Below are 27,462 nucleotides of genomic sequence, written 5' to 3'. Positions count from 1 at the left end.
AGCATGACGAATCCTGGCTCTGTTTCCGCAGGACAGCCGACATGCTGGCCACCCCCAGACCAACCCTGCTGCTGCTGCTGCTGCATGTCCCATGGGCTGCAAGAGCACAGGTCAACCCGGGTAAGTGAGACAGGGACCAGGTGGGTGCAAGAGCCGTGAGGTGTGTGTGTCCCTGGGCTGTACTCCTGCCAGGTTGTTCAAGCTTGGACTCACATCAGCTCCAGCATCTCCAGGACTTTCCCAGCTCTGGGAGCAGCGTGTGATGGGCCCCAAGCCCATGTGGGCACTCTGCTGTCCTGCATGTGGCTTGGACACTGCCAGTGACCCAGAGAGCATCCTCTGTGTGCCATTGGAGCCCATCCTGGCACATGTGGGCTGGCGGGGTGTTGGGGTACAGGCAAAGTGCTGCAGCTGCCTCTCAGTGGGGCCCTTCTCCATCAGGGGCTCATCAAGCCCACTCAGTTTTGAGGCTGTGGCATGCAGAAGGCAAGGTACTGGGTATTGTTTTCTGCCACTGGGACCTGCTTTCTTTGGCGGTTTTGCAGAAAACCAAGGTTGAATTTAGTAAAGCAGCTTGACTAGGTGCCTGGCTTCTGCTCAGAAACCACAACACTGCACCAGACATCAGTGAGAGAAGTGTATTTAAATGGTTTTTTTCTCCAGGGCTCAGCCCCCTCCTGCACTGCAAGGGTGGACACAGAGCCCACGCTCCTTCCACGTGTTGGGGTTTCCCTGGGGCATCCCTGTGACAAGTCCATTCAAAGGCTTCTTCTATCATGGGAAGAATTTGCTGGGTCTTCCCCAGAGGTTGCGTGCGGCTTAGGGAAGAAATCCTTTTTATTTTACAGCCATCCAGGGCTGATAGTGTTGGCTTTGCCTGGCTAGGATGGTTATTATCTAAGGCAAAAGAGCTGGGCTGGCTCCATGGTCAGCAAGAATTAAATGGGAGTTTAGTGGGACCTGCACTCTGCAGAACATCGCAAGTGGAAGGGCTGGAGACACGATAAGATGCTCCTCGCTGTCATAATACTCATGCTGAAGATGTGCCCATCCCTCTGTCAGATGCAGGCGGTGGTCCCTGTGGGGTGGGAGCAGGCTACTAGGCAGCACCACACGCTGGGACGCAGGCTCGTGCTGACACAGGACCAGGCGAGGCAGAGGCCACGGGGGCAGGAGGCAGCCCCAGCACCTCATCCTCACCCGGGCCCTGCCGTCTCGGGGCGGGCATCTGATTGGGACGGTGTGCGGGGGGAGCCGTGTGGGCTGGGGCCGGTGGCCAGACAGCAAACACGGCCAAACAAGCCGGCCTTTCAGCAGCTCTCTTGGCAGCCAGGCGTGAAAAAATAACTCCTGGGAAGTGGCGTGGATGCGGTGCCGGGGGAGCCGGCTGCCGCTCAGGGGCACAGCCCGCCTGCAGCCCTGGGTACTTTTCCACTGGCAGCCGGGGCAGGAGCAGGGCTGGCAATGGGAGCCACGGGGCCAGCGGAGAGGGTGAGTGCCTGCCTGTGTCACTTGTTCCCCCAGAGAAGTGGAGAGAATGGCAGGATGGCATTGCTGAGAACAGGTTGCTGCAGGGGGGGTTTGGGTGAGCAGCCTCTGGGTGCCCACAGAGTGAGCATGGGGACAGCAGTGCCAGCCCACAGGCTCTCCCGGTGCCACAGCCAAAATGCGTGCCAGCCAGGCTGCAGGATCTCCAGGGATGGGGACCAGGTGCGTCCAGCAGCCTGGTCCAGAGCTCTGGACCCCCTTGCTCCCAGCTTCATTTCCAGCTGGGCTGGCACCCGTTTCTGGCCAGGGCTCCATTTGTCTGGGCAAGTGTCTGCCTGTGCAGCACTGTCCCCTCGTGCTTCATCCCCCCTTCATCAGCCATCGGGATGCAGAGCGCTGCGCCTGCGGTGCCCATGGTGCTGTGGATGTGCCCTGGCACTGCCATGCCATATTCCAGCATGTGTCTCAGCTGTATCTCATTGCAGCGGTGTGCCGGTACCCCTTGGGAATGTCAGGTGGGCACATCCCCGACGAGGACATCTCAGCCTCCAGCCAGTGGTCCGAGTCCACAGCTGCCAAGTATGGACGGTGAGTGTGGGTATCCTCCTGCGACAGTGTGGCAGGGTCTGGGCTGACACAGAGGGGAAGAAGGGGGTCATGGGGCTGGCTTTGGCTGCCTGCAAGTGTCTCTTCTGCTCTGGGTTCACAGGCTGGACTCAGAGGATGGTGATGGTGCCTGGTGCCCTGAGATCCCAGTGGAGCCTGATGACCTGAAGGAGTTCCTGCAGATCGACCTGCGCGCCCTGCACTTCATCACACTGGTGGGCACCCAGGGCCGCCACGCTGGGGGCCATGGCAACGAATTTGCCCCCATGTATAAGATCAACTACAGCCGGGACGGCACCCGCTGGATCTCCTGGAGGAACCGGCATGGGAAGCATGTGAGGAGGCGAGCAGGGGCTGCCCTGGGAGGCGAGTGGGGGGCTGTGCCTGCCTGTCCCCACCACACTTCTGTCCTCTCCCCAGGTGCTAGATGGAAACACCAATCCCTATGACATTGTCCTCAAGGACTTGGAGCCGCCCCTTATCGCCCGTTTTGTCCGCTTCATCCCCGTCACTGACCATTCCATGAACGTCTGCCTGCGCGTGGAGCTGTATGGCTGCGTCTGGCTGGGTGGGTGGTGGGGTCCTGTGTCCTTCCCCATGTCCCCAGAGCCTGGCTGGAGGGTGTCCATCTCTCTGGAGGTCGTCCGTCCCACCAGGGGCTGGCAGAGCTCACTGGCAGAGGGATGTACGGCACAGGCAGCTGCTCATCCTCCACTCCCCACAGATGGGCTGGTGTCCTACAATGCACCAGCTGGGCAGCAGCTCGTCCTTCCCGGTGGCACTGTCATCTACCTGAATGACTCGGTGTACGATGGGGCATTTGGGTACAGGTGAGGACGAGGTGGGCTTGCGCACACGGTGCTGTGCCGGGCAGGGGTGGATGGGGTGTTTCACTCCTGCGTTTGCGGGCTGGCATGCTGATCCACAGCACAGCAAATACTTCAGGTCTCCCCGAAGCAGGAGACATGGCCAGGGCTGGGAGGCTGCACGTGGTGACAGGGATAGCATGATGGTGGCAGCATGCTCAGCCCTTCTCTTAGATATACACTAACTGTACTGCATATTCAGCATCCTGCAGCCTTTTCCAGAGAGAACCTCAAGAAGGAAAAAAAATTCCATATAAGTTTCCCGTGAGCTGTGAGGAACTGCTGGGGAGGGTGCTGCTGGGTGCTGGCAGGATTGGGAGGTTGGCAAGCGTCATGTTTCCTTTCCCCCTCACACGTGCCAGCATGACGGAGGGCCTGGGCCAGCTGACGGATGGGGTGTCAGGGCTGGACGACTTCACGCAGACCCACGAGTACCATGTTTGGCCGGGCTACGACTACGTGGGCTGGCGCAACGAAAGCACCACAGGCGGCTACGTGGAGATCACCTTCGAGTTCGACCGCATCAGGAACTTCACCGCTATGAAGGTCCGTGTGTCCCCCACTCTGTCCCCTGACCCCATCCCCTGCCATGTCCGCGCTGACAGGCTGCCCCACAGGTCCACTGCAACAACATGTTCGCCAAAGGGGTGAAGATCTTCAAGGAGGTGCAGTGCTACTTCCGTGCTGACACCAGCGAGTGGGAGCCCAGCACCGTCTCCTCTGTGCTGGTGCTGGACGACGTGAACCCCAGTGCCCGCTTCGTCACCGTTCCCCTGCTCCACCGCATGGCCAGTGCCATCAAGTGTCAGTACTACTTTGCTGACGCCTGGATGATGTTCAGTGAAATCACCTTCCAGTCAGGTACCCGCCACCATAAGCCCTGCAGAGGGACTGGTCCCTCCTGGGTGGGGATGTTTTGAGGAGGGAGTGGGGCTGTGAGTCACCCACTTCCCCACCCTGATGCCCTCCTCTTCTCCCTTGCCAGATGCAGCCATGTACAACAACTCGGTGGCCCCTCCAGAGGTGCCTGTGGTCCCCACCACAGGTAAGGTATCTAAAAGCACATCACCCCGAGCTGGGCAGGAGCTGGGGTCACCTCTCTGTGAGGTGATGCTCTGGGGTGGTCTGCCCCATCCTATGGAGGAAAGGGGCATGGGCTCTTCACTTGCCCTAGTGTGACTGGTTCCTGGTGTCCCCTCCTCCTGCCAGACCCCACGCTCAAGATGGATGACAGCAACACCCGCATCCTGATTGGGTGCCTGGTGGCAATCATCTTCATCCTGGTGGCCATCATCGTCATCATACTGTGGCGGCAGTTCTGGCAGAAGATGCTGGAGAAGGTGGGTGAGGGCAGGGTGGCTGGCAAAGTGCCCTGGGACAGTGGGCTTGTCCTGGGCAGGTTCTTCTGGTTGCTCAGCATAGGGAAAGTAGAGGCCATGCAGAGGCTGAGGCTTCCTTCCCCTCCTCAGGAAGGTTATGATTTCAACCTGTTTCCTAAGCACAGGGATTCAGCTGAGCAGGACATTGACTTTGGGACCTGGCCTGCTTGTCCATTCCTCTGTCCCAAAGTTAGGTTGGGGAAAAAAAGCCCAAGGGGGTCTCACTGCAGCCTCTGGCTAGCTGAGGGCAGTCACAGAGGTGATGCACCCAAACTCTTCTCTGTAGAAAAGAGGGGGGGACATGAGGACAAGTACCTTCCCCAGGCAGCTGCTGCAGCCCTGGGACAGGACACCAGAGTGTGGGGCTTGGGGTGGGCACAGCCACAGTGCCACGGAGCACAGGAGACCCTGAACTGCCAGTGCTGTGCGCTGATCTCTTCTCTCTGGCAATCAATGACAGAACCCGAAGGAATGTCAGGAAAATGTGCCAGGGGAGGTTTAGACTGGACATTAGGAAAAGATTCTTCACCCAGAGGGTGGTGGAGCACTGGAACAGGCTCCCCAGGCAGGCATCTTTCAAGAAGAGACTGGACAATGTGCTCAGACACATGGTATGAATTGTGGTGTTGTCCTATACAGGGACAGGAGTTTGACTCTATGATCCTTGTGGATCCCTTAGAACTCAGGACATCCTATGATTCTATGACCCTCTGTCCCAGCTCTCTCCTCTCTCACAGGCATCACGGAGGATGCTAGATGATGAAATGACTGTCAGCCTCTCCCTGCCCAGTGAATCTAGCATGTTCAACCACAACCACTCCACCTCCTCCAGCGAGCAGGAGTCCAGCTCCACCTATGACCGCATATTCCCCCTGGGCCCTGACTACCAAGAGCCCTCCCGCCTGATCCGCAAGCTGCCCGAGTTCACCCCGGGAGAGGAGGAGACAGGTGAGAGCTGGGACACCCTGCGTGCTGGAAGCCAGCCACCATGCACTGAGCCCAGTGCAGCCCCAGCCCAAACTTTTGGCCAACCTCCAAATATTTTGACACAGCGAGGTGGGGGGAATGTTGCATGATCTATGGCGCATCCCCCTCAAAGCTCACAGAAAGCCTCTGACCAAGAACAATCACCAGTGTCCACGCTGGGCTGAACTGTGACCCCACCACCATTGTTGGGATGCTCCAGCCTCTCTTCCTCAGTGATCTGGAGGTCGGGCACTGGTCCCTGCTCACTGGTGCTTGGCGCTGGGTTGGGGCATCTGTTGGTGATGGGGAAGGAGCGGAGCAGTCTGTGGTGCTGCAGGAGCCCAGCCATGCTGAGGCAGCGCAGGGGCTCTGGGGAGGACAGGGACAGATAAGCCAGTAGCTAGAGCATGAGGGGAGCTGAGAGGAGGACACCCACAGCAGGGCTGGCCCCACTGTCTCCCCACAGCCTGCAGTGGCCCTGTGAAGCCATCCCAGGCCAGCGTCCCCGAAGGTGTCCCCCACTACGCTGAGGCTGACATCGTGAACCTGCAGGGAGTGACGGGTGGCAACACCTACTCGGTGCCAGCCCTCACCATGGACCTGCTCTCTGGCAAGGACGTGGCTGTTGAGGAGTTCCCCAGGAAGCTGCTGACCTTCAAGGAGAAGCTGGGGGAAGGCCAGTTTGGGGAGGTGAGTTGGAGCTGAACTTGCTTGGAGCAGGGCTTGAGCAAGGCTCCTCCTTGTTGATGGGTGCCAGGGGACACCATCAGTGAGCAGAGGTAATGGTGCCTGTTGCTCCCCTCTAGGTTCACCTCTGCGAAGTGGAGGGGATGGAGAAGTTCACGGGCAAGGACTTTGCCCTGGAGGGCTTGGACACCAGCTCCAACCGTCCTGTGCTGGTGGCTGTGAAGATGCTGCGAGCAGATGCCAACAAGAACGCCAGGTAGGGCACCAAAGAGGGTGCATGCACCCTGGTATGACCCACCATGCAGAGCTCCCAGGAGAGCTGGGATGCTTGCAAAGTGTCCCCTGCCTCTGACAGCCAGGTGTGTGGTCCTCACGGCTGCACCAAGCGTGTCCGAGCCATTTGGGGATGCTGGGCTGCTGCAGTTTGGGACCCTTGGTCCTTTTTGGTTCTAACCTGCTCCCCAGTGCCCCATCTGCCTGCTGAGTCCACCCCACAGCCATGTGCAGATTAGCCTGGCCTCCCCTTCACGGCCCCTAGTCCCAGTGGAAGGGACTCATGGCTCCCTCGGGCAGACAGGTGGCATGCTCAGCCGTTCCATGCCTCCATGCCCCTCTGGGTCTGTCTATCCGATCCATGTGGTTTCTGTTCCGGAAAGGAATGATTTTCTGAAGGAAATCAAGATCATGTCGCGGCTGAAGGACCCCAACATCATCCGGCTGCTGGCGGTGTGCATCACAGATGACCCACTGTGCATGATCACCGAGTACATGGAGAATGGAGACCTCAACCAGTTCCTGTCCCGCCAGCAGGCAGACAGCCCCCCCGCTGGCCATGCACCCACCATCAGGTAGTGCTGCCTGGGATGGGCAGTGACAGGCAGGGGTGCCTGCTCCACTCATCCCTCCTGGCTGCAGATCGTCCCACTCAGGGCTGTGTCCCACTTGGGGCCGTGCCCTCATGGCTACCACCCTTCCTGGTGCCTCAGTCCTCCCATGTCCCTCCTTGGCAGCTACAGTGACCTGCGGTTCATGGCCACCCAGATCGCCTCTGGCATGAAGTACCTCTCCTCCTTGAATTTTGTGCACCGAGACCTGGCCACGCGCAACTGCCTGGTGGGGAAGCAGTACACCATCAAGATAGCTGACTTTGGCATGAGCAGGAACCTCTACAGTGGGGACTACTACCGCATCCAGGGGCGGGCGGTGCTCCCCATCCGTTGGATGTCCTGGGAGAGCATCCTGCTGGTATGGTCTAGTGGGCACTGAGAGGGTCCTGGGGCTGCTCACAGCCTCTTCTCCTCGGGCTGGGGAGTGAAGAAGGGATGGAGAAGTCCATCCTCCCTGGAGCCCAGCTTTGGGGTGAGGCATGCAGCCATGGGAGCAGGAGGAGGCAGGAGCAGTAGCACCTTTTTGAGGTGGGATGGGGGCGGGGAAACTATGGTGATCTTCGGCAACCCGGTGCCCAACCTTTGAGCAGGATGCTTGACAACCCCTCCTGGCTATGGTCAGACCTGGAAGAGGGAGCAGGGTTAGGTTTTATCTTTGCAGGGAGCTGGGTCCTTACTGAGCCCCAGATCTCAGAGCTGTCTCTGCAAGCTGGACCTGGAGCTCACCAGGCTCTGACTTCAGGCAGAGAGTAGGTCTGTGGGACCAAGTCCTGCTCTGGGCCCAGATCTAGAAGCTGAGGCATCCAGAAAGAAGTTTTGAACCCCAGGCACATGGGGGCTTATAAAGCAGGATGGGGTAATGCCCATAACCAACCCTGCTCCGCTCCCTTCCGTCAGGGCAAGTTCACAACAGCCAGTGACGTGTGGGCATTTGGTGTGACATTGTGGGAGACTTTCACCCTCTGCCGGGAGCAGCCCTACTCCCAGTTGTCTGACGAGCAGGTCATTGAAAATACCGGCGAGTTTTTCCGGGACCAAGGCCGGCAGGTAGGGATGGGATGGGATGGGATGGGATGGGATGGGATGGGACGGGATGGGACAGGCAGCGGTGCGCATGGGACACCAGGGCACCTGGGAAAAGGTTTTAAGGTGACCAGATAGGGAGCTTGCCTATGGCGAGGTTACGGAGCAGGAATCCCCTGGGAAGGAGTCCTGGTGAAGGGCCCGGTATGGAAAACCCGGTACTTCACACAGTCCAATGCACCACTTGCCCACTGACCCCTTTTCAGCCTCTAGTCAGGCTGGGAGGCATGAACTGCTGTCCTCAGCCCCCTCACCATGCTGTCTGGGGCGCCCTTGCCCCTGGACACACAGCAGCACAGCCCCCTGCCCCAGTGCACAGAGAAATGGGCTCCCTCAGAGCAGTTTGCATTTTGGTTTCTGTGCCAGTAACTCTCTCCCTTTGTCATCTTTGCCTTTTGTTTTGAAGACCTACCTTCCCCAGCCTGCACTTTGCCCTGACTCAGTCTATAAGCTAATGCTCAGCTGCTGGAGACGGGACACTAAAGATCGTCCCTCCTTCCAGGACATCCACCGCCTTCTCCAGGAGTCAGCCAGTGAAGAATGACCCTCTGCTTCTCCCCAGCCCAGTCCCTGTCCCACCCCATCCTCAGAGGATCCCCATACACAAACTGAAGCCACTTCACTTGGACTTAGCAATAAAACCCAGGCAGCTGGTCTTGTTCTAATTGTACAGTGAAGCCTCAGAGAAAAACCCCCGAGGGCAGCAAGGAGAGCTACAGCTTGAGATGACTCGGAGCTCCCGCTCACTTGCTGACCCATGCCTGGGAGCGACATGAGCTGAGACGACGGTTATTTATTGATGCAGCGTGTTCTCGGTGATGATGACTGGGACAGAGCAGCTTCTCCCCCCCTGTTGGAGGGGAAGAACATCAGCCGGACTTTGTCGGTGAGGAAGCTCTGGCTCATGCACAGGGCAGGCGCCCGAGGAAGGGATACGTGTGGGTACCTGCCTGCTGGAGCAGGGACTGTCCAGTGGCCACAGCCTGCTCGAGGAGGGGCCAGGAGTTGCCACTAGCTCACAGTGGGCTGTGCAATTACAGAGTGAAAGCAAAAACTCCTTGGACCTTTTGGGCTTTGGACATGCCGCATGGAGGAGCAGGAAGCCTCATCCCTGCCTGCTAGAACCCAGTTGCACAGGGAGAAGTCCAACTGTGCCCCTGGCTCCTCACCTGGCTGCTGGAGCAGTTGATGTGTTCAGCTGTTGCTTCTCTGTGTCAGCCGGGGAGGAGTGGGCATGAGAGAAGCACCGAGGAGACTTCCTCTCACCCATCACAGCCACTCCAGAGCTGCTCAGCTGCCCGCAAAATGCATTTTGGATGCCCTGCGGTTGCTGCATGGTAGTGGGATGTTAGCACCTTTCTCCTGCAAGGGAAATCTCCAAGTTCTCCTATCCCAGGATTGACCTGCATCTTCACCTGCCATCAGAGGAAGACAGGTAGCTGGGCTTTCGATGCTGCTGCCTGATGCCCAAACCTGCAGTAGCCCATGGGCAGGGAGCAGAAGCAGCCCAGTTCTCCCTGGCTGTCAGCCCAGTGGTCGCGGCTCAGCTGGAGCACCTGGACTGGAGTCTCCTGCTTTGAGCATCCCACAGAAGTCTGGCACCAGTCCGTCCTCCCGGATCCAGCTGCTTCATGAGCAAACTGGGCAGGTGCCAAAGCTGCGTGCCCCCCAGGAGCCCTGGCAGGTTATCTGTCGAGCCCCACAATGGGACCTTCCTGCAGCTGGACACGAGGAACTTTTTACTTAGAGGGTACATGGACCCCTCCATACTTTTGTATGCATTAGTTCAGCGCCATCAAGTCACGCGTGGCACAGTTTCCAGTATACTATTGCTAAGGTGTGTATATATTCAGTAGATGCACCTATGTATAGGGGCAAACCCGCTGAAAAGACACTTGCTACATGAATCTGGTTGCATGGTGTGCTTGCGGCAGTTCAGAAGGTGGCTCAACTCCTCTGTGGGCACCCTGGGAGCCTGGCTGGTACCCACCTGCTGGGGGGCTTTGGGGCTCCACTGTGTACCCCAAGATGCTGTGTGGGGAGAGGTCAGGGGAGTGCACACAGGTAATGGCATAAGAGATAGAGGAAGGATGCACAGAACACTGGAACAGGCTCCCCAGGGAGGTTGTGGAGTCTCCTTCTCTGGAGACATTCAAACCCGCCTGGACACCTTCCTGTGTAACATCATCTAAGTGTTCCTGCTCTGGCAGGGGTATTGGACTAGATGATCTTTTAAGATCCCTTCCAATCCCTAACATTCTGTGACTCTGTGAAGACCTGCTGGTTGACACACAAGAGTTGCTCATCTCCTTGTTTGGCAGTGAGGGTGCTCTGAAGCTTAGCATCCATGACAGGAGATATGACCCCAGGCAGGGACTAATGTGAGATAGCAGGCCTGGGACAGGAGAGGGCAGGGACAGATCTCCTGCAGGACCTGCGCACCCAGACCCCCTCTGACACAGCAGCACTGGGAAACAGTAACCTGGTGTCACCTCTGCTTGGCTGCAAAAGGGATGCAAGCGCAGAGCGTGCCACAGCTACCTGCAGAAAGCCTGCCTGCTGCACCTGGGCAGCACCAGGGGTGCTGCAAGGCAAGGGAAGGCAGCACAAAGGGAGGAAGGGCAGCACAACGCAGCGCGAAGTGCAGGAACGCGTGCCCTCGCAGATCGGTGGAGTGGGCGTGGCCTACACAACGGGGGGGGGGGGGGGGGGGCGGAGGGGCGGAGGGGCGTGGTCTACACCCTGTGATCCGAGGGGGCGTGTCCCGTCACGCCCCGCCCCCTCCGCTCGGCCCACCATCACGCCACAGGCGGTGCAGTCCCCGCCCCCTTCGCGCGTACCGATTGGCCGGGGCGGCGGAGAGGGGAGGGGCGTCACGTGCGGGCAGGGGTTATAGCGCGGGGCGGGCGGGGGTGGCGGCTACTGGGGAACGCGATGGAGCGAGTGGTGCTAGTGACCGGGGCCAGCGGGTGAGCGGCGGGGACTGGGCCGGGCAGGAACCATAACCGAGAGGGCTGGGGTGGGGCGGGTTTGTCCGGGCTTGTGCTGGCATGGCTCGCCCCGCCCCGGCTCGCCCCAGCCCTCTCGGTGCCGTACCTGACACCGTTCTGTTGCAGCGGCGTGGGACTGGCGCTGTGCCAGCGGCTGCTGGAGGAGGATGGCCGCATCCATCTCTGTATCGCCTGTCGCAACGACCAGAAGAGTGAAGCCACGCGAGACCTTATCCTGGCCGCCCACCCTGCCGCTCAGGTCTCCACCGTGGAAGTGGACCTGGGTAACCTGGCGTCCGTCCTGCGTGTGGCCCAGGAGCTCCGCTGCAGGTATTGGATCTCTGTCCTCTGCCCCACTGGATCCCCATCTGCCTGCATAGCGTTCCAACGGACCCCTCTGTCCTGCTACTTATTTCTGTGCTCTTCCCCACACAGGTTTCAGCGGCTGGACTTTGTCTACCTCAATGCTGGGATCATGCCCAACCCACACGTGAACTTCAAGGCGCTCTGGCGTGGCCTCCTCACTGGGTAGGAGATCCTGGGGGCAGTATGGGACGCTGGCAGCATCGTGGTGGCCAAGGCATGCCTTTGTGTCCACAGCCCCAGTGTGATACAGAGCACATCCGTGTGGGGTGGGCTTGGCAGCTGGGTGAAGTGCTGGGGTGCTCTGAGGAACGCTGCGCTCCTTCTCATCCCCGGTGTGGGTTCCACTGCATGCCAGTATAGGGCACCCAAATTCTGCAGCTCCTGGTGTTGCTAGAACCCAGTTGCACAGGGAGAAGTCCAACTGTACCCCTGGCTCAGGGTTGGGTGTTGAGGAGGCAAAGTTTCCTCTTACTGGGTCTCCTTACCGTTGTTTTGGTTCCACTGTAGGTTTGCGTAATTGTTCTCAGCTGTGGATCATGGTATTTGGTGCAGCTAGATGCCGGTGCTTATTCTATAAGCATCATTGTTGTATAAACAACATGGGGAAGTTGAGCTAGAGAGGAAAGTGATTTGTGTTGAGTCTAATACAGTGGTTGGGATCTTGAATGTAGATGTTAAACTGCTTTCCTTACCCGTATTAGACTTGCCTCTAGGGCTTAGTTCCATGTTGGAGCTTGTTTTTGTTATATAAATGTGAAATTGAAAAGCAATGCTTTTTTTTTTTTTTTAAATGGTGCTTTACTGTGGTGCTCTAGTCAGTATTGAGGCACTTGTGAATAAAGGGGGTGGGACACTCCGTAAACTTTTTCCAACCATTTTTTCATGTGTTATTACGGCTTTTTGAGGTGTAAAGTAGGGAGCCTGTATGGAGCCTGTGAGGTGGGGGATTCTCCTGAAGGGCTGAAGCAGGGGCACACTAGATGTCTACTGGCAATGTTCCTGCCTAACTCCTGTCCTTGGCTTCCAGGAAGCTGCTTCACATGCTGACCACTGCAGAGGGCGTAATGACCCAGACGGACAGGCTTAATGGAGATGGACTGCAGGAGGTGTTTGCTACCAACCTGTTTGGACACTTTATCCTGGTGAGGCTGTGTTTGAAGACTGAGCCCTTGGTTTGGTGGTTGATGTGGGTAAAGATGGGTACAGATAGGACTGATGAATCAGTTCCATCATCCTGGTTCGGATGTTGACGCAGGCTGCAGCCTGGTGGGTGAGGAATGATAGGGCGAAGGTCTAGAGTTTTGTTAAAATAGCAATAAATGGTGATAGTTGTTGCAAGGGATAATACAATCTTGAGGTTACTCGAGTTAGTCAGTGAATAGAGGTAAACCATTCTCGCTGTCCAGGGTGAATGCCAAGACTTGGCTGTATTAAATTCTGAAGTGTTTAACTGAGATGTGCAAGAGAATAGTGGCTGCTTGTAAATGCTCCTGGTGGACCTTGGGCTGAAGTTCTTCTACCTGAACAGCAGCTGCTTCTGGCTAGTTTAGTGAAGATTAGCCAAGACTAGGAAAGCTTTTAAGAACTGTAAAGCTATACTGTAAGGCTTCAAAATTACCGTGTTAACTTGTTTAACAATTCTTTTGCAGGTTCGTCAGCTTGAGTCTCTACTCTGTGGTAATGAAAAGCCTTCGCGACTCATCTGGACATCTTCCAGCAATGCCAGGGAATCTGCCTTCAGCCTCTCTGACTATCAGCATGCCAAGGGGCAGGAATCATACAGTTCTTCTAAGTATGCTACTGACCTGACAAGTGTGGTTTTGAACAGGAAATTTAATAACCAGGTAACCATGGGGTTTGTACTTGTAAAAAACCTAATGAGATCCTACTATTTATAATTATCATTATGTTGTTGTTACTTAGTTGCATTCGTTTGTAGCAATCTGATGTGTTCATTAATGCACTAAACACAGCCAAGGGTGTGCAGGTGGTGGAGAAGCTGCCAGAGAAATTGCTTCTGGGGTCCTTGTCCATGTGTTTTAGCTGAAAGCAGAAGTTTTTAGCAGCGATCCCTACCTTGCAAGCTCTAGCTGTCCCTTTAGACCAAAGAATTGGCCTTAAAGGGCAAAGAGCTGCTGCTTTCAGGTGTACCTGCCTATCAGAACAGGGCTGCTCAGGCAGCTTTGCCTGCAAATACTTGAGGTGCAGGCTCTGCTGTCTCTCCTGGTGGCTCCATACTGGTGCTCAAGCTTTCCACGCTGTGATGTATGAGCAACCTGCCTTCCCCATCACGGGGGACTGATGGATTTAATTGACAAGTGGCAACCCCAGTCCCATGATAGTGATTACACTCTTTTGAAATACTTCATGAGAAAATAGTTTAGTCCTAGAAGGCTGAAGTCTTGTCTCCTAAATGTGAGGTAGCCTTTGATCTGAGCAGGCTGTAATCTGTGGAGTGACTGCTGTTGCTGCTGAGCTGCATGTAGACTGCAAGGTGAGGTGGAGATGTGTTGGGAGGTTGTACCTGCTGTCTTGTGAACTTCTAATGGGCACAGATTAGACATAAACATCTCCAAATTGGGACCTCTCAGAAAGTACTACATCTAATCACTATCTGCTTCTGGTAATTTTAGAGAGGAGAGCATCTGCTATTACCTTGTCTCTATACTCACCTTTATTTTCTTGCTGACAAGTACTTGGAGGGAAGGGATATAATTCATTCATGAAGTAATTATTGTATATTTGCAGACTGACTCAGTTTCCTCTCTCCAGGGTCTGTATTCCAGTGTCGTTTGTCCTGGTCTCGTTATGTCTAATATGACATACAGAATTTTGCCGGTTTTCCTGTGGAAGCTGCTAATGCCCATTATGTGGTTGGTAAGTGGAACTCCTGGCTAGTTTGGGGGAATTTTGGGTTGAGATCACTTGCAGTGAAGTGCATCACTGCGGAGCTATGTGCAGTGTGCTTCTGGCTCCTTGCTCTTCCTTCTGTTGAACTGGTCAGGCTGGCCCCTATGCAGAACATCCCTTTGGTACCCTGAGGCCACAATTTGCAAGCTGAGTTCCTTTTGCCCACCAGAGCACTGGACAGGCACCATACACAGAGCCAGCGTTCAACCCTTCAGTTGTAGCAGTGTTTGTCAGGGCTGCCCTTAGAAAGTTTGCCAGCCTGTTGTGGGCTTGTAAAATCCAGTCACTGTGGTGGCAGCAGAGCTCAGGACAAATGTGTCCCCTGTACACTGAAATGCTGTTTGTCCCTACAACAGACTCTGTGCTTTTCAGTGTTTTTATTTCCATTACTCTGGAAAGCAAAGCCTCCTGCTCTCTATTACCTCTTCCCCTGCTTTCCCAAAACTTCCCTTGCCTTTCTTCTGCTAGGGTTCAGCTTTTCAGGTTCCCTACATCTCTGCCCCTGAAGGCTGACAGCTCTGAGCCTTGGTGCTGGCACTGCAAGGTTGGCCTTTCTGCTGAAGCTGCCCCAGGTCCTGACAGGTCACGTTTCTCCTGGCTGAGGAGAGGTGATGCCTTCTCACATGTCCTCAGCACCAGCAGTGTTGCAGATCCTCTCTGCCTGATGTGCTCTAGAGACCGTTCAAGAAGAGGTGCCAATGAGGCATTTGTGTGGCCTGTGGCCTCTTGCTCTGGGAGAGCATGGAGCGAGGCTTGCTGATCTGGTGGGTGGCCTCAGAGATCAGAGTTTGTGGTGATAAAGCTTGAGTTGTAAGTGTGTGGTGTTACCTGCAGTCAACTTTAAGAAGCATTTCTGCTGCTGGTAGATGATCTGTCATGGCTGGGCTGCAGAGAGCTTGCCAAAGAAACCATGGGCCAAAATACAGATTCTGTCATGTGCTTCTTTTCCACTCAGATCCGCTTTTTTGCCAAAACTTACACTCTGACACCACATAATGGAGCAGAAGCTCATGTAAGTAGTTCACAACTTGATTTAAATATTCCTTCCTTCTGGGTAGATCTTCCAGAGTCTGCTGGTTTGAACAAAGAGCCTCTGAGCAAGGCGTGTGGGTGGGTGCGGTGTTTCACCCCTGAATGGCACACAGCAGTGAGTGCTGGGGAAGCAGCTGTGACCAGGGCTGATCTGCCAAGGTGATGCTTTATGCCGTTCATCAGGTGCTCATAAAATAACCAACCTCCCATCTCAGGTGGGGAGAACACTGCTCTCCCTTTTGGCAGTCAAGCAGCTGTAGACATGCAGGCACAGGGAGGAGGTGAGTAATACGGGGTCATGAGCACAGCCGTGAGCATGTTTAGCCGTGTTGAACTGCTTTGGTGGTTTAGCACTGGGGCATAAACATGGTTTTAGTTTTGACTCGGGTAGGTCACAGCTGAGAGGAGCCAGCTGAGACCTTTTTCTGTGGATATCAAGTCTTTTTCTGCTTGGTGAAAGGTCCTGTTGGGTGTTCTCCCGTGTCCATAGGCAGTCAGGTCCTTGGCTACAGGCTCGGTTAGGACTGTGTGTGCAGGTCTCATACACTTTTGTGCTGTTCTTCCCAGGTGTGGCTGTTCAAACAGAAGCCAGAGAGCCTGGATGCTCTTGTCAAGTACCACAGCTGTACTTCTGGACTGGGGAAGAGCTATGTGGAGCCCAGAAAGGTAAATGGAGCAGCAACCTCTTGCTGTGGGGGACTCGGCTGGGATCTACCATCTGCCTTGCATGGAAGGGTTGGTGCCAAGGGTGTCCTGTGGCTGGAGGGGAAACAAGATGAGTGTTGAATACTGATGTGGGGTTATTTGTGAGGCTTCCTAGAGTAGCTCAGGCTGGAGTCTGGAGGGCAATGAAGACAATGCTCAGAACAGGATCAGTGTGTGATGATGCTTTCTGAAAATGTGTCCTGCTGATAGATGCCTTTGGCTCCCTCTCTGTGGATGCAGAAGTTCCTGGAGATCCACCCACGTATCTCCTAGCTTTCCTCAGCATCTGTGGTGGCTGCCACCAAGGTGATGGTCTCACAGTATTTGTTCTTACTGTCTTCCAGATGGATGTGGATGAAGAAACTGCTGAGAAATTTTACCAAAAGCTGTTGGAACTGGAGAAGGAGACTCTAGAGAAATACAGTGATCTCCTAGATTAAGTAAAGCCAGTCTCCGTGGGATAACAGCCTCGTATCAGTAACATGGGCTTTCTTCATTCTGGTGCTACTCACGATGCCTGTGGTTCTACAGGCACATGGCTTCAGACCCAATCTTCCTTCTCAACAGAAGGTGAACAGTTCCTGAACATGGAATTGTGAAAACTGAAGAGAAATACTTAGTCTTTTTGGTATGGGATTTTTTTTTCTGGCAGAACAGTGGAGACCTGAAGTAGATGGAGACTGTCTTAATACAGGTGCAAAACAGTGTTTTGCGAAAGCATGACTGAACTATGTGTGGTTCAGGAGCAGCCTCAAAATGTGTGGTTTAAATCTGGCTTAGTGCAGGAAAGGCAGCAGTCTGGGGTGCTGCCCTGCACCTTGGCTCTACCAGTCTTTCTAGATGGCCTGAATGTATAACCTGTGGCTGATCCTGAAGTACTTGAAGGCTCATCTTCAGAAGAGCTGCTGTTCATTTGTACACCAAAGCTGGGGCCAGCTTTCCAGGTGTGCTCAACAAGATTGAACTTGACTGGAAGTCAGGCTCTGCACAGCGTCTGAAGCCAAGCTCCTGAAGAGCTGGCCTGAGCAGTGCAATGCCTTTTTTTGTCCCATCTAACCAGATTGAAACTGTTGATGTTAACCTGGGCTCAGGACTAGTCTACTCTGTAGCGAGAGTAAGAGGTTACCATGTTGTTTTATCTATTTAACTCTCTTTTTATATGAATTTCCTGTACCAAGTATTCTTCCTGTTGTCTGTCTGGGGAACTTCACCAAGTACCTGGTGTACTTCAAATGCTGCAATGAATAAATGACTGGAACTGAGTTGACCTTGCTGCAGTAGCGTTTTCACTCCAGTAGCTGTCTGGCTTGCACTGGGAGGGCTGGAAGGGAGGTTGGTTTCTGTTGCCTTGCACAATGAGCCGGCACATGCTTGGGATGTATGGGGTCTCTTCTGTCATAGGAGAGCTGTTCACCACCTGTTTGAGCTCACTTCTCATTCCTTCTGGTTAATGAAAGACATGAGTGACTTCTGACTTCAGTGTGGTTTTGTGTGTTGAGCACATGTGGGTGCCTGAGGCTGTTTCCCAGCCCCAGGCGCTTGAGAGATGCTGATGTCTCTGGTGCTTGCTCACCCTGACGTGTCATGGAATGACTGATTTAATGCTCCCTGGCAAGAAAGGGCTGCACTGTGTGCCCAGATGCTCCCCTGGAGCCTGGCAGGGGCTGGGGAGGTTGGAAGGGTGGCCATGCCACCCAGCCCTGTCACCCTGATCCCAAAGCCAGAGGCACCTGGTCGCTCCTTGCCCTGCTCTGTTGCTGCCTCTGTCTCACGTTATCTCTGGGGTGAGGTAAATTAAATAGCAAATGTTACTCAGAGCAGTGTCTGACACAAGGCTTGCTGAAAGGAGTGCAACATGCTGGGAGATGGGAAGGATGGGGCTCCTACACTGAGCTGGTCACCGGTGTTGTCTTGTGCTGGCCCTGTAGCTGCAGCAGTCCAGGGGTTTGAAGGCAGTAAGGTCTGGGGGTGCTAGAAGAGGTAGCTTTGAATAAGCCAGCTTATAGTTAGGAAAATCAAATGTTTTCTGGTATGAGTTTGTTTTGGTGGGTTGGTGGTGTGGGTTTTTTGTTTTGTGGTAGTGTTCTGTGTTTTCTGCGTGTGTGTGTGTTGTTTTGTCTTCTAAAGCCTGGAACAAAGTGGCAGATTTCTAGGATGGGCAGAGATTGATGATCATAGGTAGGACCTTTGAGGTTTTGTTGTTTGTTTGCGTAAGGGTTTTTTTTTTCTTGGGAGGAGGGGTTGTTGTTGTTGGTTTTTGTTTGTTTATTTTGTTTTTCCTCAAGTGTGTGCCTATGGGCTGACCTTGAGCACTTACTGGGGAAGTTTTGCCTGGTGGGATGGGGTGAGTGCTTTTTGCCTATGGAGCATGCAGAGGATGGTGAGGGGGAAGGACATGTGATATACCATCACCAGTCTTTGTTATCCATGACATTGGTGTTAAGTATAAACGGGCTTCTGGGCTCATCCTAAAAGCACTCTGTAGCTCTCTCTTGGGAATCTGGGGTTCAGGGTTAGAGAATATGTGTTTCTGTTCTGTTGTGTCTGAGCTCAGCCTGTTCGTGGTTTAGTTTCACCTTGGTTGCTGTGAAGGTACCTGGTGCATCATGATGTATATTACATCCTGGGAGATGCAAGTGTAGGATTTAGAAGTTGTGGGAGATCTGCTGCAACATGTGGTTGTGGTTGGTGTGGACGCAAAGTGGCTTTTGGAGATGTCTAGCTCAGCTACCTGCTCAAAGAGAGTTACATGAAGAAGGAGCAAAAGGCACTAAAGCACCAGCTGAGCCCTGGAGGGATGGGACAACCTGGAAAGACAGCATAAAGCTTGTGGTTTCCTATGAGTTGGGTGCTGCATGGAGCTGGAGACGCACAGTCAGCCCAGGTGTTTCCAGAAGATTGCTCTTCAGTTGGAGAAGGTGCTCTGGTGTCCTATAGCACTTATTGCAGTACTCCACTGCTCTATAGAGGTTTCTGACTGCTTTTGTGACCCCAGGTGTCATTGTCTATGCTCTTCTGTGGAAGGAAAGTTCATCTTTTGCAAAGATGAAGCACAGGTAGGACCTGGTGGCTTGAAATGGAGGGTGACTCAGTTGTTTGCCCTCTGTGAGCTTTGCCCTGTGAATCCAGCCCAAGGGGTGCTGTGGCACCTGTTTTGGCTGCCCACCAGGCAGGTGACTCTGAGCAGAGCTGGCTGATGTTCTGGAGCTGCTGATCTGCAGGGAGGGATGGCTCCTTGTGCTCTGCTCTTGGCTAACAGACACCTCTGTATGGAGCTTAATCCCTTTCAGCCAGCGGGCACATCCAAGCATGAAATCGGTAATGGAGAAAAGAGAGCAGGTAGATACCTGCATCTGTTGACCTCTTCCCAGTGTGCTCCTGTCACCACGTATTTGCTTGCTGAGGTAGTGGAGACACCGCTGATGCCATTCCAAGAGCCAGGTGCCTCTGTTGAGGTTGTGCACGTGGAGCTGCCGAGCCCTTTACGCAACGAAAACAGGTCCTGCTTGGAGCACGGGGCCTGTGGCAGTGCCGGGGGTGACACAGGGCACTGAGACATGCCAGGCATATGATGGAGTCAGTGCTGAGTTAGGAGCTTTCTGCTTCCCATCCTCAGATACATAGCTTTCCAGAGATGCTCTGGGTCAGGTCTTGAACATGAAAATTCGTTGCGGTTGCTCCGTGATGTCCTGTACAATCAGGCTGTGCAATCTAATATCTGATCATCTTGCCTCATGACCAAGTCACTGGTTTCTTATCTTCATGGACAAGCACGTTGCCCTGCTCCAGACACAGCCCAAGTCCTCCGTTGCTCAGTTGACTTCCAGCTATGTAGGGCAGGGATAATAGGAGTGTGGGTGGGAGCTGCAGCCCAAGCTGTGGCCAAGGGAGAAGAAAGCTCGAGACTGGTGTGGCGGGGCTGAAATCCCCATGGCTGGGTGACCTTTGCCTCTCTAAGAGGAGAAGGCAATGGGATTGAAATAAACAAGAAGGACTTCTGTAAACAGAGGTGGAAGTGATACAGCCAGCTTGTGTTGAAACATCCAGGCTTAACATCTCAACGGCAGCTTTGATCTTAAGCATGCTCAGAGGGATTGGTGGGAGAGGAGAGACATAGCTCTGAAGAGCTGGGTGAGAAATGTGGAGTGGAAAAACCTCTGGGAGTGTTGCAGAAGTGTGACAGGTCTGTCTGGCAGGGAAGAGCCAAGGGGGACTTGGATTCGAATGGGTTTCATTGGGAATGGGCAAATTGTAGAGCCCCAGGAAGTTTTTGGCAGAGAGGGAGCTCTCACACCAGCTCTGGCCCTCCAGCCAGCCCTGCTCTGAGCAGAGATGTGTCCAGGTGGGGATGAAGACCCCACAGCTTCCTGGGGCTGCTCCTGCACACCACCCTGCTTGGCAGCTTCCCAGGGAGAGTAGGGCTGAATGGTTTGAAGGATGAGATGTCAGAGGCTCAGGGCAGACATGTGCTACGTGGCCAAGAGAATGGGAAAGCCCCAAGAGAGACAAGACCACCTGCAGGGTTAGGAAGGCTCTTCAGTGTTGCTTTTCAAAGTGCAGAACTGTGCCTGAAGGAGAAACCTCGAGGGGAACTGGTGGATGAGTTCAGGAGCAGCCTGTGAAAAGAATCAGAATGAGTAGTAAATACTTTATCCTACCTCATCAATAGATGCTCTGGTGTAAGAGCAGAGCTTGGAGAGGCTGCAGTGCTGTAATCAACATTTTGGCCTCAGTGAGAGGAGTCTGGGAAGGCTGCCCTACCAGAAACCCTCTTGTAAACACAAGGATTTGTACCTAACTCAAGTGCAAGCAGGGGAGGCTGCAGGGCAGGCAGATAGATGAACAGGGCTGAGTGGCATTCATCTTGAGGCAAAATAGCCAAACAGATCTCTCTGCAGTCATTTCTTCCTTAAAACTGCCTCAAGCAAAGCAAATGAGAGGAGGTGGCTGGATAGCCTGCCTGGGGTGAAGCTGTGCAAGGTCCTGTGTTCAGGTGTGGGATCCTCTTTCTTGAAAGAGAAGCTAGTAAAGACAAGGATGACCTCAGTGTGCATCGGTGAGGCACAGCTTCAGTCTTGCTCTGCTCTTTGTTTCTGTCTGTCTCGGCAGGACCTTGGGTAGGTTCAGTTTGGTTCAGTGTACATCTGTCTGCCAGAGTCCTCTGGAAGAACCTGTGTGTTCAGCTCAGGAGACCTAGGGATGGTCGCCCACTGCTCGGGTACTCCTGAGATTTACCTCTGAAGTAGCCCCATGAGTCACTGTGGTCTGCACCTCTCTGGGAAGCGCAATGAATGTGCAGTGATATCTCGTGTCCATGTCATCTCAATAGATGGTGATTCAGCCATGGTGAGCCAGCAAAAGCCAGACCTGCTGAGGTGGTTTCTGTAAGTAATTTCCAAGCTGTGGCATGTGGAGGCTGCAGGGATGCTGCTCAATGCCTGCCAGCCCCGCAGAACCCAGGGACACGTGCTGCATGGTCTCCAGGCACCGGGGATTTATTAATGGCCTTAAAATGCAGTAATACCACTCACGAGCAGAGCAGATCCTCATGCTACTTAACCACACTCTGCCTGGAGGCAAATGCCACAGCTTGGGGGTCAGAAGAGCTGCACCACATCCATGCTTTGAATTCTCTGGATACCTTTCAGCAAATCATGGCTTCTTTTCCTTGGGCAGCTCTTGTGTTGGCTCAAGCTCTTTCTGCTCTGCCCAACCAGCTCATGATAGGCATCCTTGCCTGGAGAGGGATGTGTTGTCACCTGGCTCTAGGCTGTGTGGATGGGAGTTGGTAGAATGTGCTGGGGACACTGCTTTGCGTCCATGAAATAGCGGAGGTGTTGGAGAACAGAAAGGGCTGGAGGCCAGCCATAAGGGTGGTTCCATCTCTGGGCTATCTGCCAGACAGTGGCAGAGATTGAGGTCAGTGAAGTTAGGAAGAGGAGGCTGTAGCAAGCACATTTTCTCATGTTTAGACTAGAAGGGAACATCAAATCTAAGGTTGGAAAGGTCAGACTGGTGAGGGCAATGGTCAGTTTGGGGATTTCTCTGTATACAAGCAGTGAGTAGTGTCTCCAGATGTTTTATTGTAGACTCACTGGAGGCTTCTGCGGGTCCCTTGTTGGAGATATCCCTATTGGAGCAGGACTAGCACCAGCAGTAATAGTCCACCTCTCTGTTCCCTACTGTTACAGGGTCCCATGGTGCTGGCCACATCCTTGGGCTCTCCTGCTCTCCTTTCATGCCCTGAGTCATGAGGCTTTTGAATCTAGGCATCTTATGTGCTGGCCTTGCAGTTTTCACCTAAGGTAAGGGATCCATCCCCGTGCCCAAACACCTCCTGAAGAGTGAGCTCCCTCTGAGGGGAGGATGTGCCAGGGTAGCAGAGACCCTGAGGTGTTTGGCCATGGGGACATCCATGGTGGAGCTCCCTGCTCTGCATGGGTTGGATGCATTGGCAGCTGTCCTGTCACAATGAGGACCCCTCTGCCGTTTTCAGTGGGACCAGAAGTCATCCCCCTGGCTGTGGGGGGACCCAACCAGTCACATGAGCAGCACCTGGTTTGTCTCTCACAGCAGACACCAGGACACAACTTTTGCCTTGCCAAAACCCAGCCCTTACCCGGTGAGCCCCTCGGCAGCGTGCCGGCCCAGCAGGCAGGTCTCACCAGATGCCGGAACGCTGCTTCAGTCCTGTGGGCATCATCGGCTTCCTGCCACCCACTTGGCTATAGCCCTTGGCATTTCCTTCATCAACAAAGCCCTCAGCAAGTTTGGTCACTCTTGCCAAGGTTCTATGGTGTTTGATGAGAAAGGGTCACAAGGGTGAGATGTGTCCTGCAGGAGATCACTCCTCAGTGTGCACAGTTGTTCTCCTACTATGGAGGCTGAGGGCTGCATCCAGCCTCTGCTCTCCTCTCTTTTCCTAAACTTGAGGACAACATTGCTGGCATGTAGAGCAGTAGTGTTCACGAGGATATAGGAGAGAAGGGTCAGCACACAGTCATAGTGGTGGGATTAGAAGCTGTTGGGATGGATGTGTCTTCCCAAATGTCCCTTGGGTCCCCCATGAGCCTGCAAGATCATCAGTGAGTTCTAGGCACTGACTGGTGGAGCGAGCTCCTATTGTTATTCCAGGGCAAAGATGGAGCATGTTTGGACAGGTTTGGTGGTGCTGATTCTGTGTCTGGATGTGGTGCCAGGGCACCTCGTCAACAGGTTGCTGATGGCATGTTGTGTCTGTGTCCTGGAGAGACCTGCCCCAGTACATCCACCCTGACTGTTCAGTCAGCTGCCCTGAATGCTGCAGATTGGGCTGATGCATGCTGTTTGCTGCTTGACAAGTTGAGCTTTGTAATTTTTCACAACAGGACCTGCCAACGCTCCTCATGACCCAGACCGCTGACAAGGAGAGGTCCTGTCTTTATCAGCCCTTGCTAATCACTATTTTCTCCCCACATTTTCCTCTTGACTGTGCCCATGTCTCCCCCTCCGAGGTGCTCAGCAGTGTCACGATTGCCACAGGGCAGAAGTTGCCTTTACAGCATTTGCAAGCATACCAGTATGAGAACTGTGGATCAAACCACAGCGTCCTGGACACCATGAGAGCATTGCTTGGAGCAAGGCAGGCAGTCCATCCTGGACCTTACCCACGCTCACTTTGCCATCATTGCCAAATGCTGACCACTAGCAGCTTCTGCAGGGGCTGACTGGGATGCGCAAAGTTCCGCCCACATTTTTCGGCACAACCCATGTCCCGTGGGCTCTCAGGTCCATGGTTCAGCTCAGGAGAGAGCAAAGCAGGGTATTAATGCAAGGAACATCCCAAAGCAGGTGCCAGAATGGCTGGAGCTGGGCAGGAGAGCCAGGCTTGTTTCCTCAGAGCCAAACAGCCAACAGAGACTCGCTTTTGTCCAAGTTGGATGTTTCCCCAGAAAATTCTATTGGTGTTTTCTGTCTAGGAGATTGAAACAGAAGGTTTTTGCTTCCTTGCTTTGTTAAGGTGTGAACAGCACTATGGCCCTCCCGAGCCTCTGCCTCCCCTGCGGGCCCTGTCCCCAGCCCTGTCTTTGCGGGGATGCTCTTGGGTCAGCACAGAGGCAGGGGAGCCGGGGAGGATTCGGGTGCAGTGGGATGGTGTGAGCCCAAGGTGCTATAACCAGGGATGCATGGAGACATTTCTGTCCTTCTGGCCCAGCTTGTTAAATCACAGTATTTGTCTATAGGTCATTCATTTTGCGTTTTCAGCTGGAAGTTCATTTGTGACCGTGCTGGGTTTTGGTGATAGCTCATGTGATGGATGCAGATGGGTGCTCATGCAGCCTCCATGCAAAGGGCAGCGTGAGCACACGTGTGGTACCGCGAACGCTGCTGCTGCAGTGAATCCCCTGTGTGTCCCTTCCCATCTCAGTCTCCACCAAGGCTGGGACATGCTGATCAGCTCCAGGTGGTCCAGAAGCCGAGGGGTAGTTCAGGTGTCCCTGCATGTCCAGGTACTGGTGGGGCACCCAGGGCAGCGTGTGGGTGTGCTGGCAGCGTGCCTATGTTGCAGGGCTTTAGTGTCATTTGGGTGGCCTCAAAACGCAGGGATGATCCTGCGCAGCTGCACGCAGCAGAGAGGGCATGTTGTGATGTGTACGCTCAAGGGGATTTATGTTTTGAAACACAACAAGGTGGAACCTTGCCTTGATCACAGGGGCTTGCCCAGGTTTAATTACAGTGTGCAGTGGGGACAGGGACAAACAGCTGGCATCTCAGGGAGGCAGGATGTGTATAGCTGCATCCTGTGCTGGGGAAGAAAGGAGTTGGGTAGGCATGGGGGGGGTCAGGAGGATGGACAGTCACCTCCATTACTCTCTATTTTGGATTATTTTGGTCATCTTTTGTGCTGCTCAAGCTGGGCTCCTAGCCAGCCTCATTTTTCCCAGCCATGCCTACACATGGGGTAACCATGGGGTAGGGGTTCCCATGGATGAAGAGCAGGGCTGTAGGGTCTCAAAGGCTGCCAGGGAAACTGGGCTTCCTGCACCCCACAGGTACTAGGGCTGGCACAGGACAGGCACCCGTGGTGTGCAGAAAACCCAAAAAGGTTCAAAAAGTCTCTGACATTGATGGGAAACTGCCAGGCCCCATGGTGTGGCACTGCTTGGTGTATGGGAATAGGAAGCCATGAATTTCAGCTTAATATGATTATAAGGCAGAACCTGTATGAAGTACCACTTTTCTCGTATTTCAGTAATCTGTCCTGAGCTTTGTACTAGGTGCCTATGCAGCTCAGCTTGGCGCAAGTTCTCCTAAACCCAGCTTTACACTGGTCTCATAAGCTCTTACCAGCTTGAACCTTACCTGCCTAGGAACCTGGGGCTCATCCCAGACAGCTGAGATATCTGACATTACAAAACTCTCCTGAACTGCTCCAGGTTTTTAAAAACAGTCTTTAAAATTTTCTTATTAATATTTCTAAGACATGCTTGTAAACATGTCTCCTGAGTTAGACAAACCTCCTCTGTCTTTCCAGGTCTTGTTGAAGGAGGGAGGCTGAAAGGTCAGGCTTGATGTAGTTGTGCCTCCTGGAGGTGACACAGGTTGGACAGCCACAGCAAGATGTGGTTTCTGGAGCACGTGCCTGTTCACCCAGCTCCTGTTTGACGTGCAGTCATAAACAGAAGTGTCACTACTGAGGTCAGTAGAGAAACCTCTCAAATTGCTGTGCAACTCAGGGTCACGTCATGAGCTTTCCTGTCTAGTCACATCACTCCCATGATGTTGGTTTTCTCCTTCAGCAGATGGAGGCAGGAGAGAGCTTCCCTCACCCTGGGCACCTGCAGCAAAGCTGTGTGGTGGAGCTGATATACGAGGGACTGTCACTGCTTGCTGCAGCCCCTTGCCAGGCTACATGGTCTCTTGCCATCCAACCATGTGCTCTCCACCAGTGAGTGCCATCTGTTAGGTCCACCTCTCACTTCAAATGCCTGGTTATCTCCCTCCCGGCCCTTGACAGCCACAGGAGCATTGCCTTTGTGAGCCCCTGGCTGCTGTTGACAGCAGCCACTGAGCTGTAGAGCCCCAGTGCCATCATGACAAACTCCACCAGCTTCTTTCTCTTTGTGCCCTCTGGAAGGCACAGGTGGACTGTGCTGAGGCCACAGCTGGAGTGCTGTGTCCAGTTCTGGGCTGCTCAGTACTAGAGAAATGTGGACATACTGGAGAGAGTCCAGTGGAGGTCCCCTAAGGTGACTGAAGCGAGGAAAGGCTGAGCGAGTTGGGACTGTTCAGCCTGGAGAAGGCTTGCGGGGGGATCTCGGGCAGGCCGGCACTGCCTCTCTGCCCGCAGTATGAAGAGTTTTAATTGCAAAGAATGTTAATGAGTGACAGCCCCAGCACCCGCGTTCCCTCGGCCGGGCCCTGCGCGGGGCTGCGGTGCCACGCGGTGGTGCTGCGCCCCCGCGGAGCGGGACTGCGGCCGCCGGCGGCACCGCCAGGCAGCGGCGGCGGGGACCGGCCCGGGAACCCGCCCGGGCCGCTCGCCCGGCACCGAGCATCCCCCGGGAGCGGTGCCCGGGCCAGGGGAGCACCCGGCCGGCCCGGGGCTGGGGCTGGCGGCGGTGGTTGTTCTCGAAGGGCTCGATGTGCTCCTGCGTGCACAGCCTCCCCTGGTCCTGCCAAGCTCAGCATCCGCTAAAATCAACATGGGTCGCTCGCTAGACCTAGCATCGGGGGCAGCCCAGGCTTTAAGTCTCCCACCATCATATCTGTGGCCTGATTTGACCAGTAATGGCACACTATCCCTCCTGCCAGTGCTTTTGACAAGGCACTGCCCAAACCTCAGCATGGGGAGCTGCAAGGCACACAGAGCCATACTTTGCAGGGCTTGGTGGGGGACCGTTTTTTGCACCCACAGCTCCAGGCACAGAGATGCTCTGTTGCCTGTCACAGTGCTGATTGCTTTTTTTTTTCCCAGAGCCAGTGATGTTTTAACTTCTAGCACCTGGAGAGCACCACCTGCCTTCTTCCTAGGGCAGCCCCTGCTCTGCATGAGACCAGTCACCCAGAATGGGACCAGGTGTGGGTATACTGAGGCCTCCTCCTCAGGCCAGGGTCCAGGCCAGCCTTTTTCAGCAAGACAGAAGAGCCAGAGCCACATTTACTTGCTCCACTGTCCTCCCATGTTTGTGGGTTTGGTGGTTTTGTTTGTTTTCTTTTCTTTTTTTTTTGTTTGTTTGGTGAGGAGGTTTTGTGTGTGTTTTTGTGGATTTTTTGGGCTTTTTTTTTTTTGGTTGTTGGTTGGTTTTGGTTTTTCTTTTTTCTTGAAAGGGGAATGTTCAGACTTCAGAGATGACCACAGTGAACCCAAACTGCCTGTCAATATCTCCTTTTGCCCTGAAAGGACAGGCTTAAACTTGTCTTTAACCCAAGCTAAATACCACCAGAAAAGCTTTCTTCCCCTTTTAAAGAAAAGAAATCAACAAAGGCTGTCGGTAATATGTGAAATCCTTCCTTT

The 27,462-nt window shown here is 54.2% G+C and overlaps 2 protein-coding genes across 3 annotated transcripts; both read left to right on the top strand.

The window, feature by feature from the left end:
* Positions 1-41: 41 nt before the first annotated feature.
* DDR2 (discoidin domain receptor tyrosine kinase 2) lies at positions 42-8,539 on the top strand (the record flags this gene model as incomplete). The annotated part of the gene is made up of 16 exons (XM_080349154.1): positions 42-120; positions 1,974-2,076; positions 2,198-2,429; positions 2,515-2,662; positions 2,819-2,924; positions 3,323-3,506; positions 3,578-3,821; positions 3,946-4,005; positions 4,170-4,300; positions 5,077-5,287; positions 5,772-5,995; positions 6,112-6,248; positions 6,649-6,840; positions 7,003-7,237; positions 7,777-7,926; positions 8,369-8,539. 16 exons carry the CDS (start codon positions 42-44, stop codon positions 8,504-8,506), a joined length of 2,574 nt encoding a protein of 857 aa, XP_080205280.1. The 3' UTR covers positions 8,507-8,539.
* Positions 8,540-9,593: 1,054 nt separating this feature from the next.
* HSD17B7 (hydroxysteroid 17-beta dehydrogenase 7) lies at positions 9,594-17,197 on the top strand (the record flags this gene model as incomplete). Of its 2 annotated transcripts, none has more annotated exons than XM_080349152.1 (9): positions 9,594-9,799; positions 11,079-11,282; positions 11,388-11,480; positions 12,346-12,460; positions 12,968-13,162; positions 14,091-14,195; positions 15,184-15,240; positions 15,828-15,926; positions 16,310-17,197. In XM_080349152.1, the coding sequence occupies 9 exons, from the start codon at positions 9,594-9,596 to the stop codon at positions 16,403-16,405; spliced, it is 1,170 nt and encodes a 389-aa protein (XP_080205278.1). In that variant the 3' UTR covers positions 16,406-17,197. The 2 variants fall into 2 exon arrangements, with proteins under 2 accessions (XP_080205278.1, XP_080205279.1); XM_080349153.1 differs by lacking the exon at positions 9,594-9,799 and adding an exon at positions 10,897-10,931.
* Positions 17,198-27,462: the final 10,265 nt, after the last annotated feature.

This window comes from Nesoenas mayeri (assembly GCF_963082525.1).
Source record: "Nesoenas mayeri genome assembly, chromosome: 8".
In the NCBI taxonomy this organism is placed as follows: domain Eukaryota; kingdom Metazoa; phylum Chordata; class Aves; order Columbiformes; family Columbidae; genus Nesoenas; species Nesoenas mayeri.
This window is presented reverse-complemented; position numbering and strand designations above follow the sequence as displayed.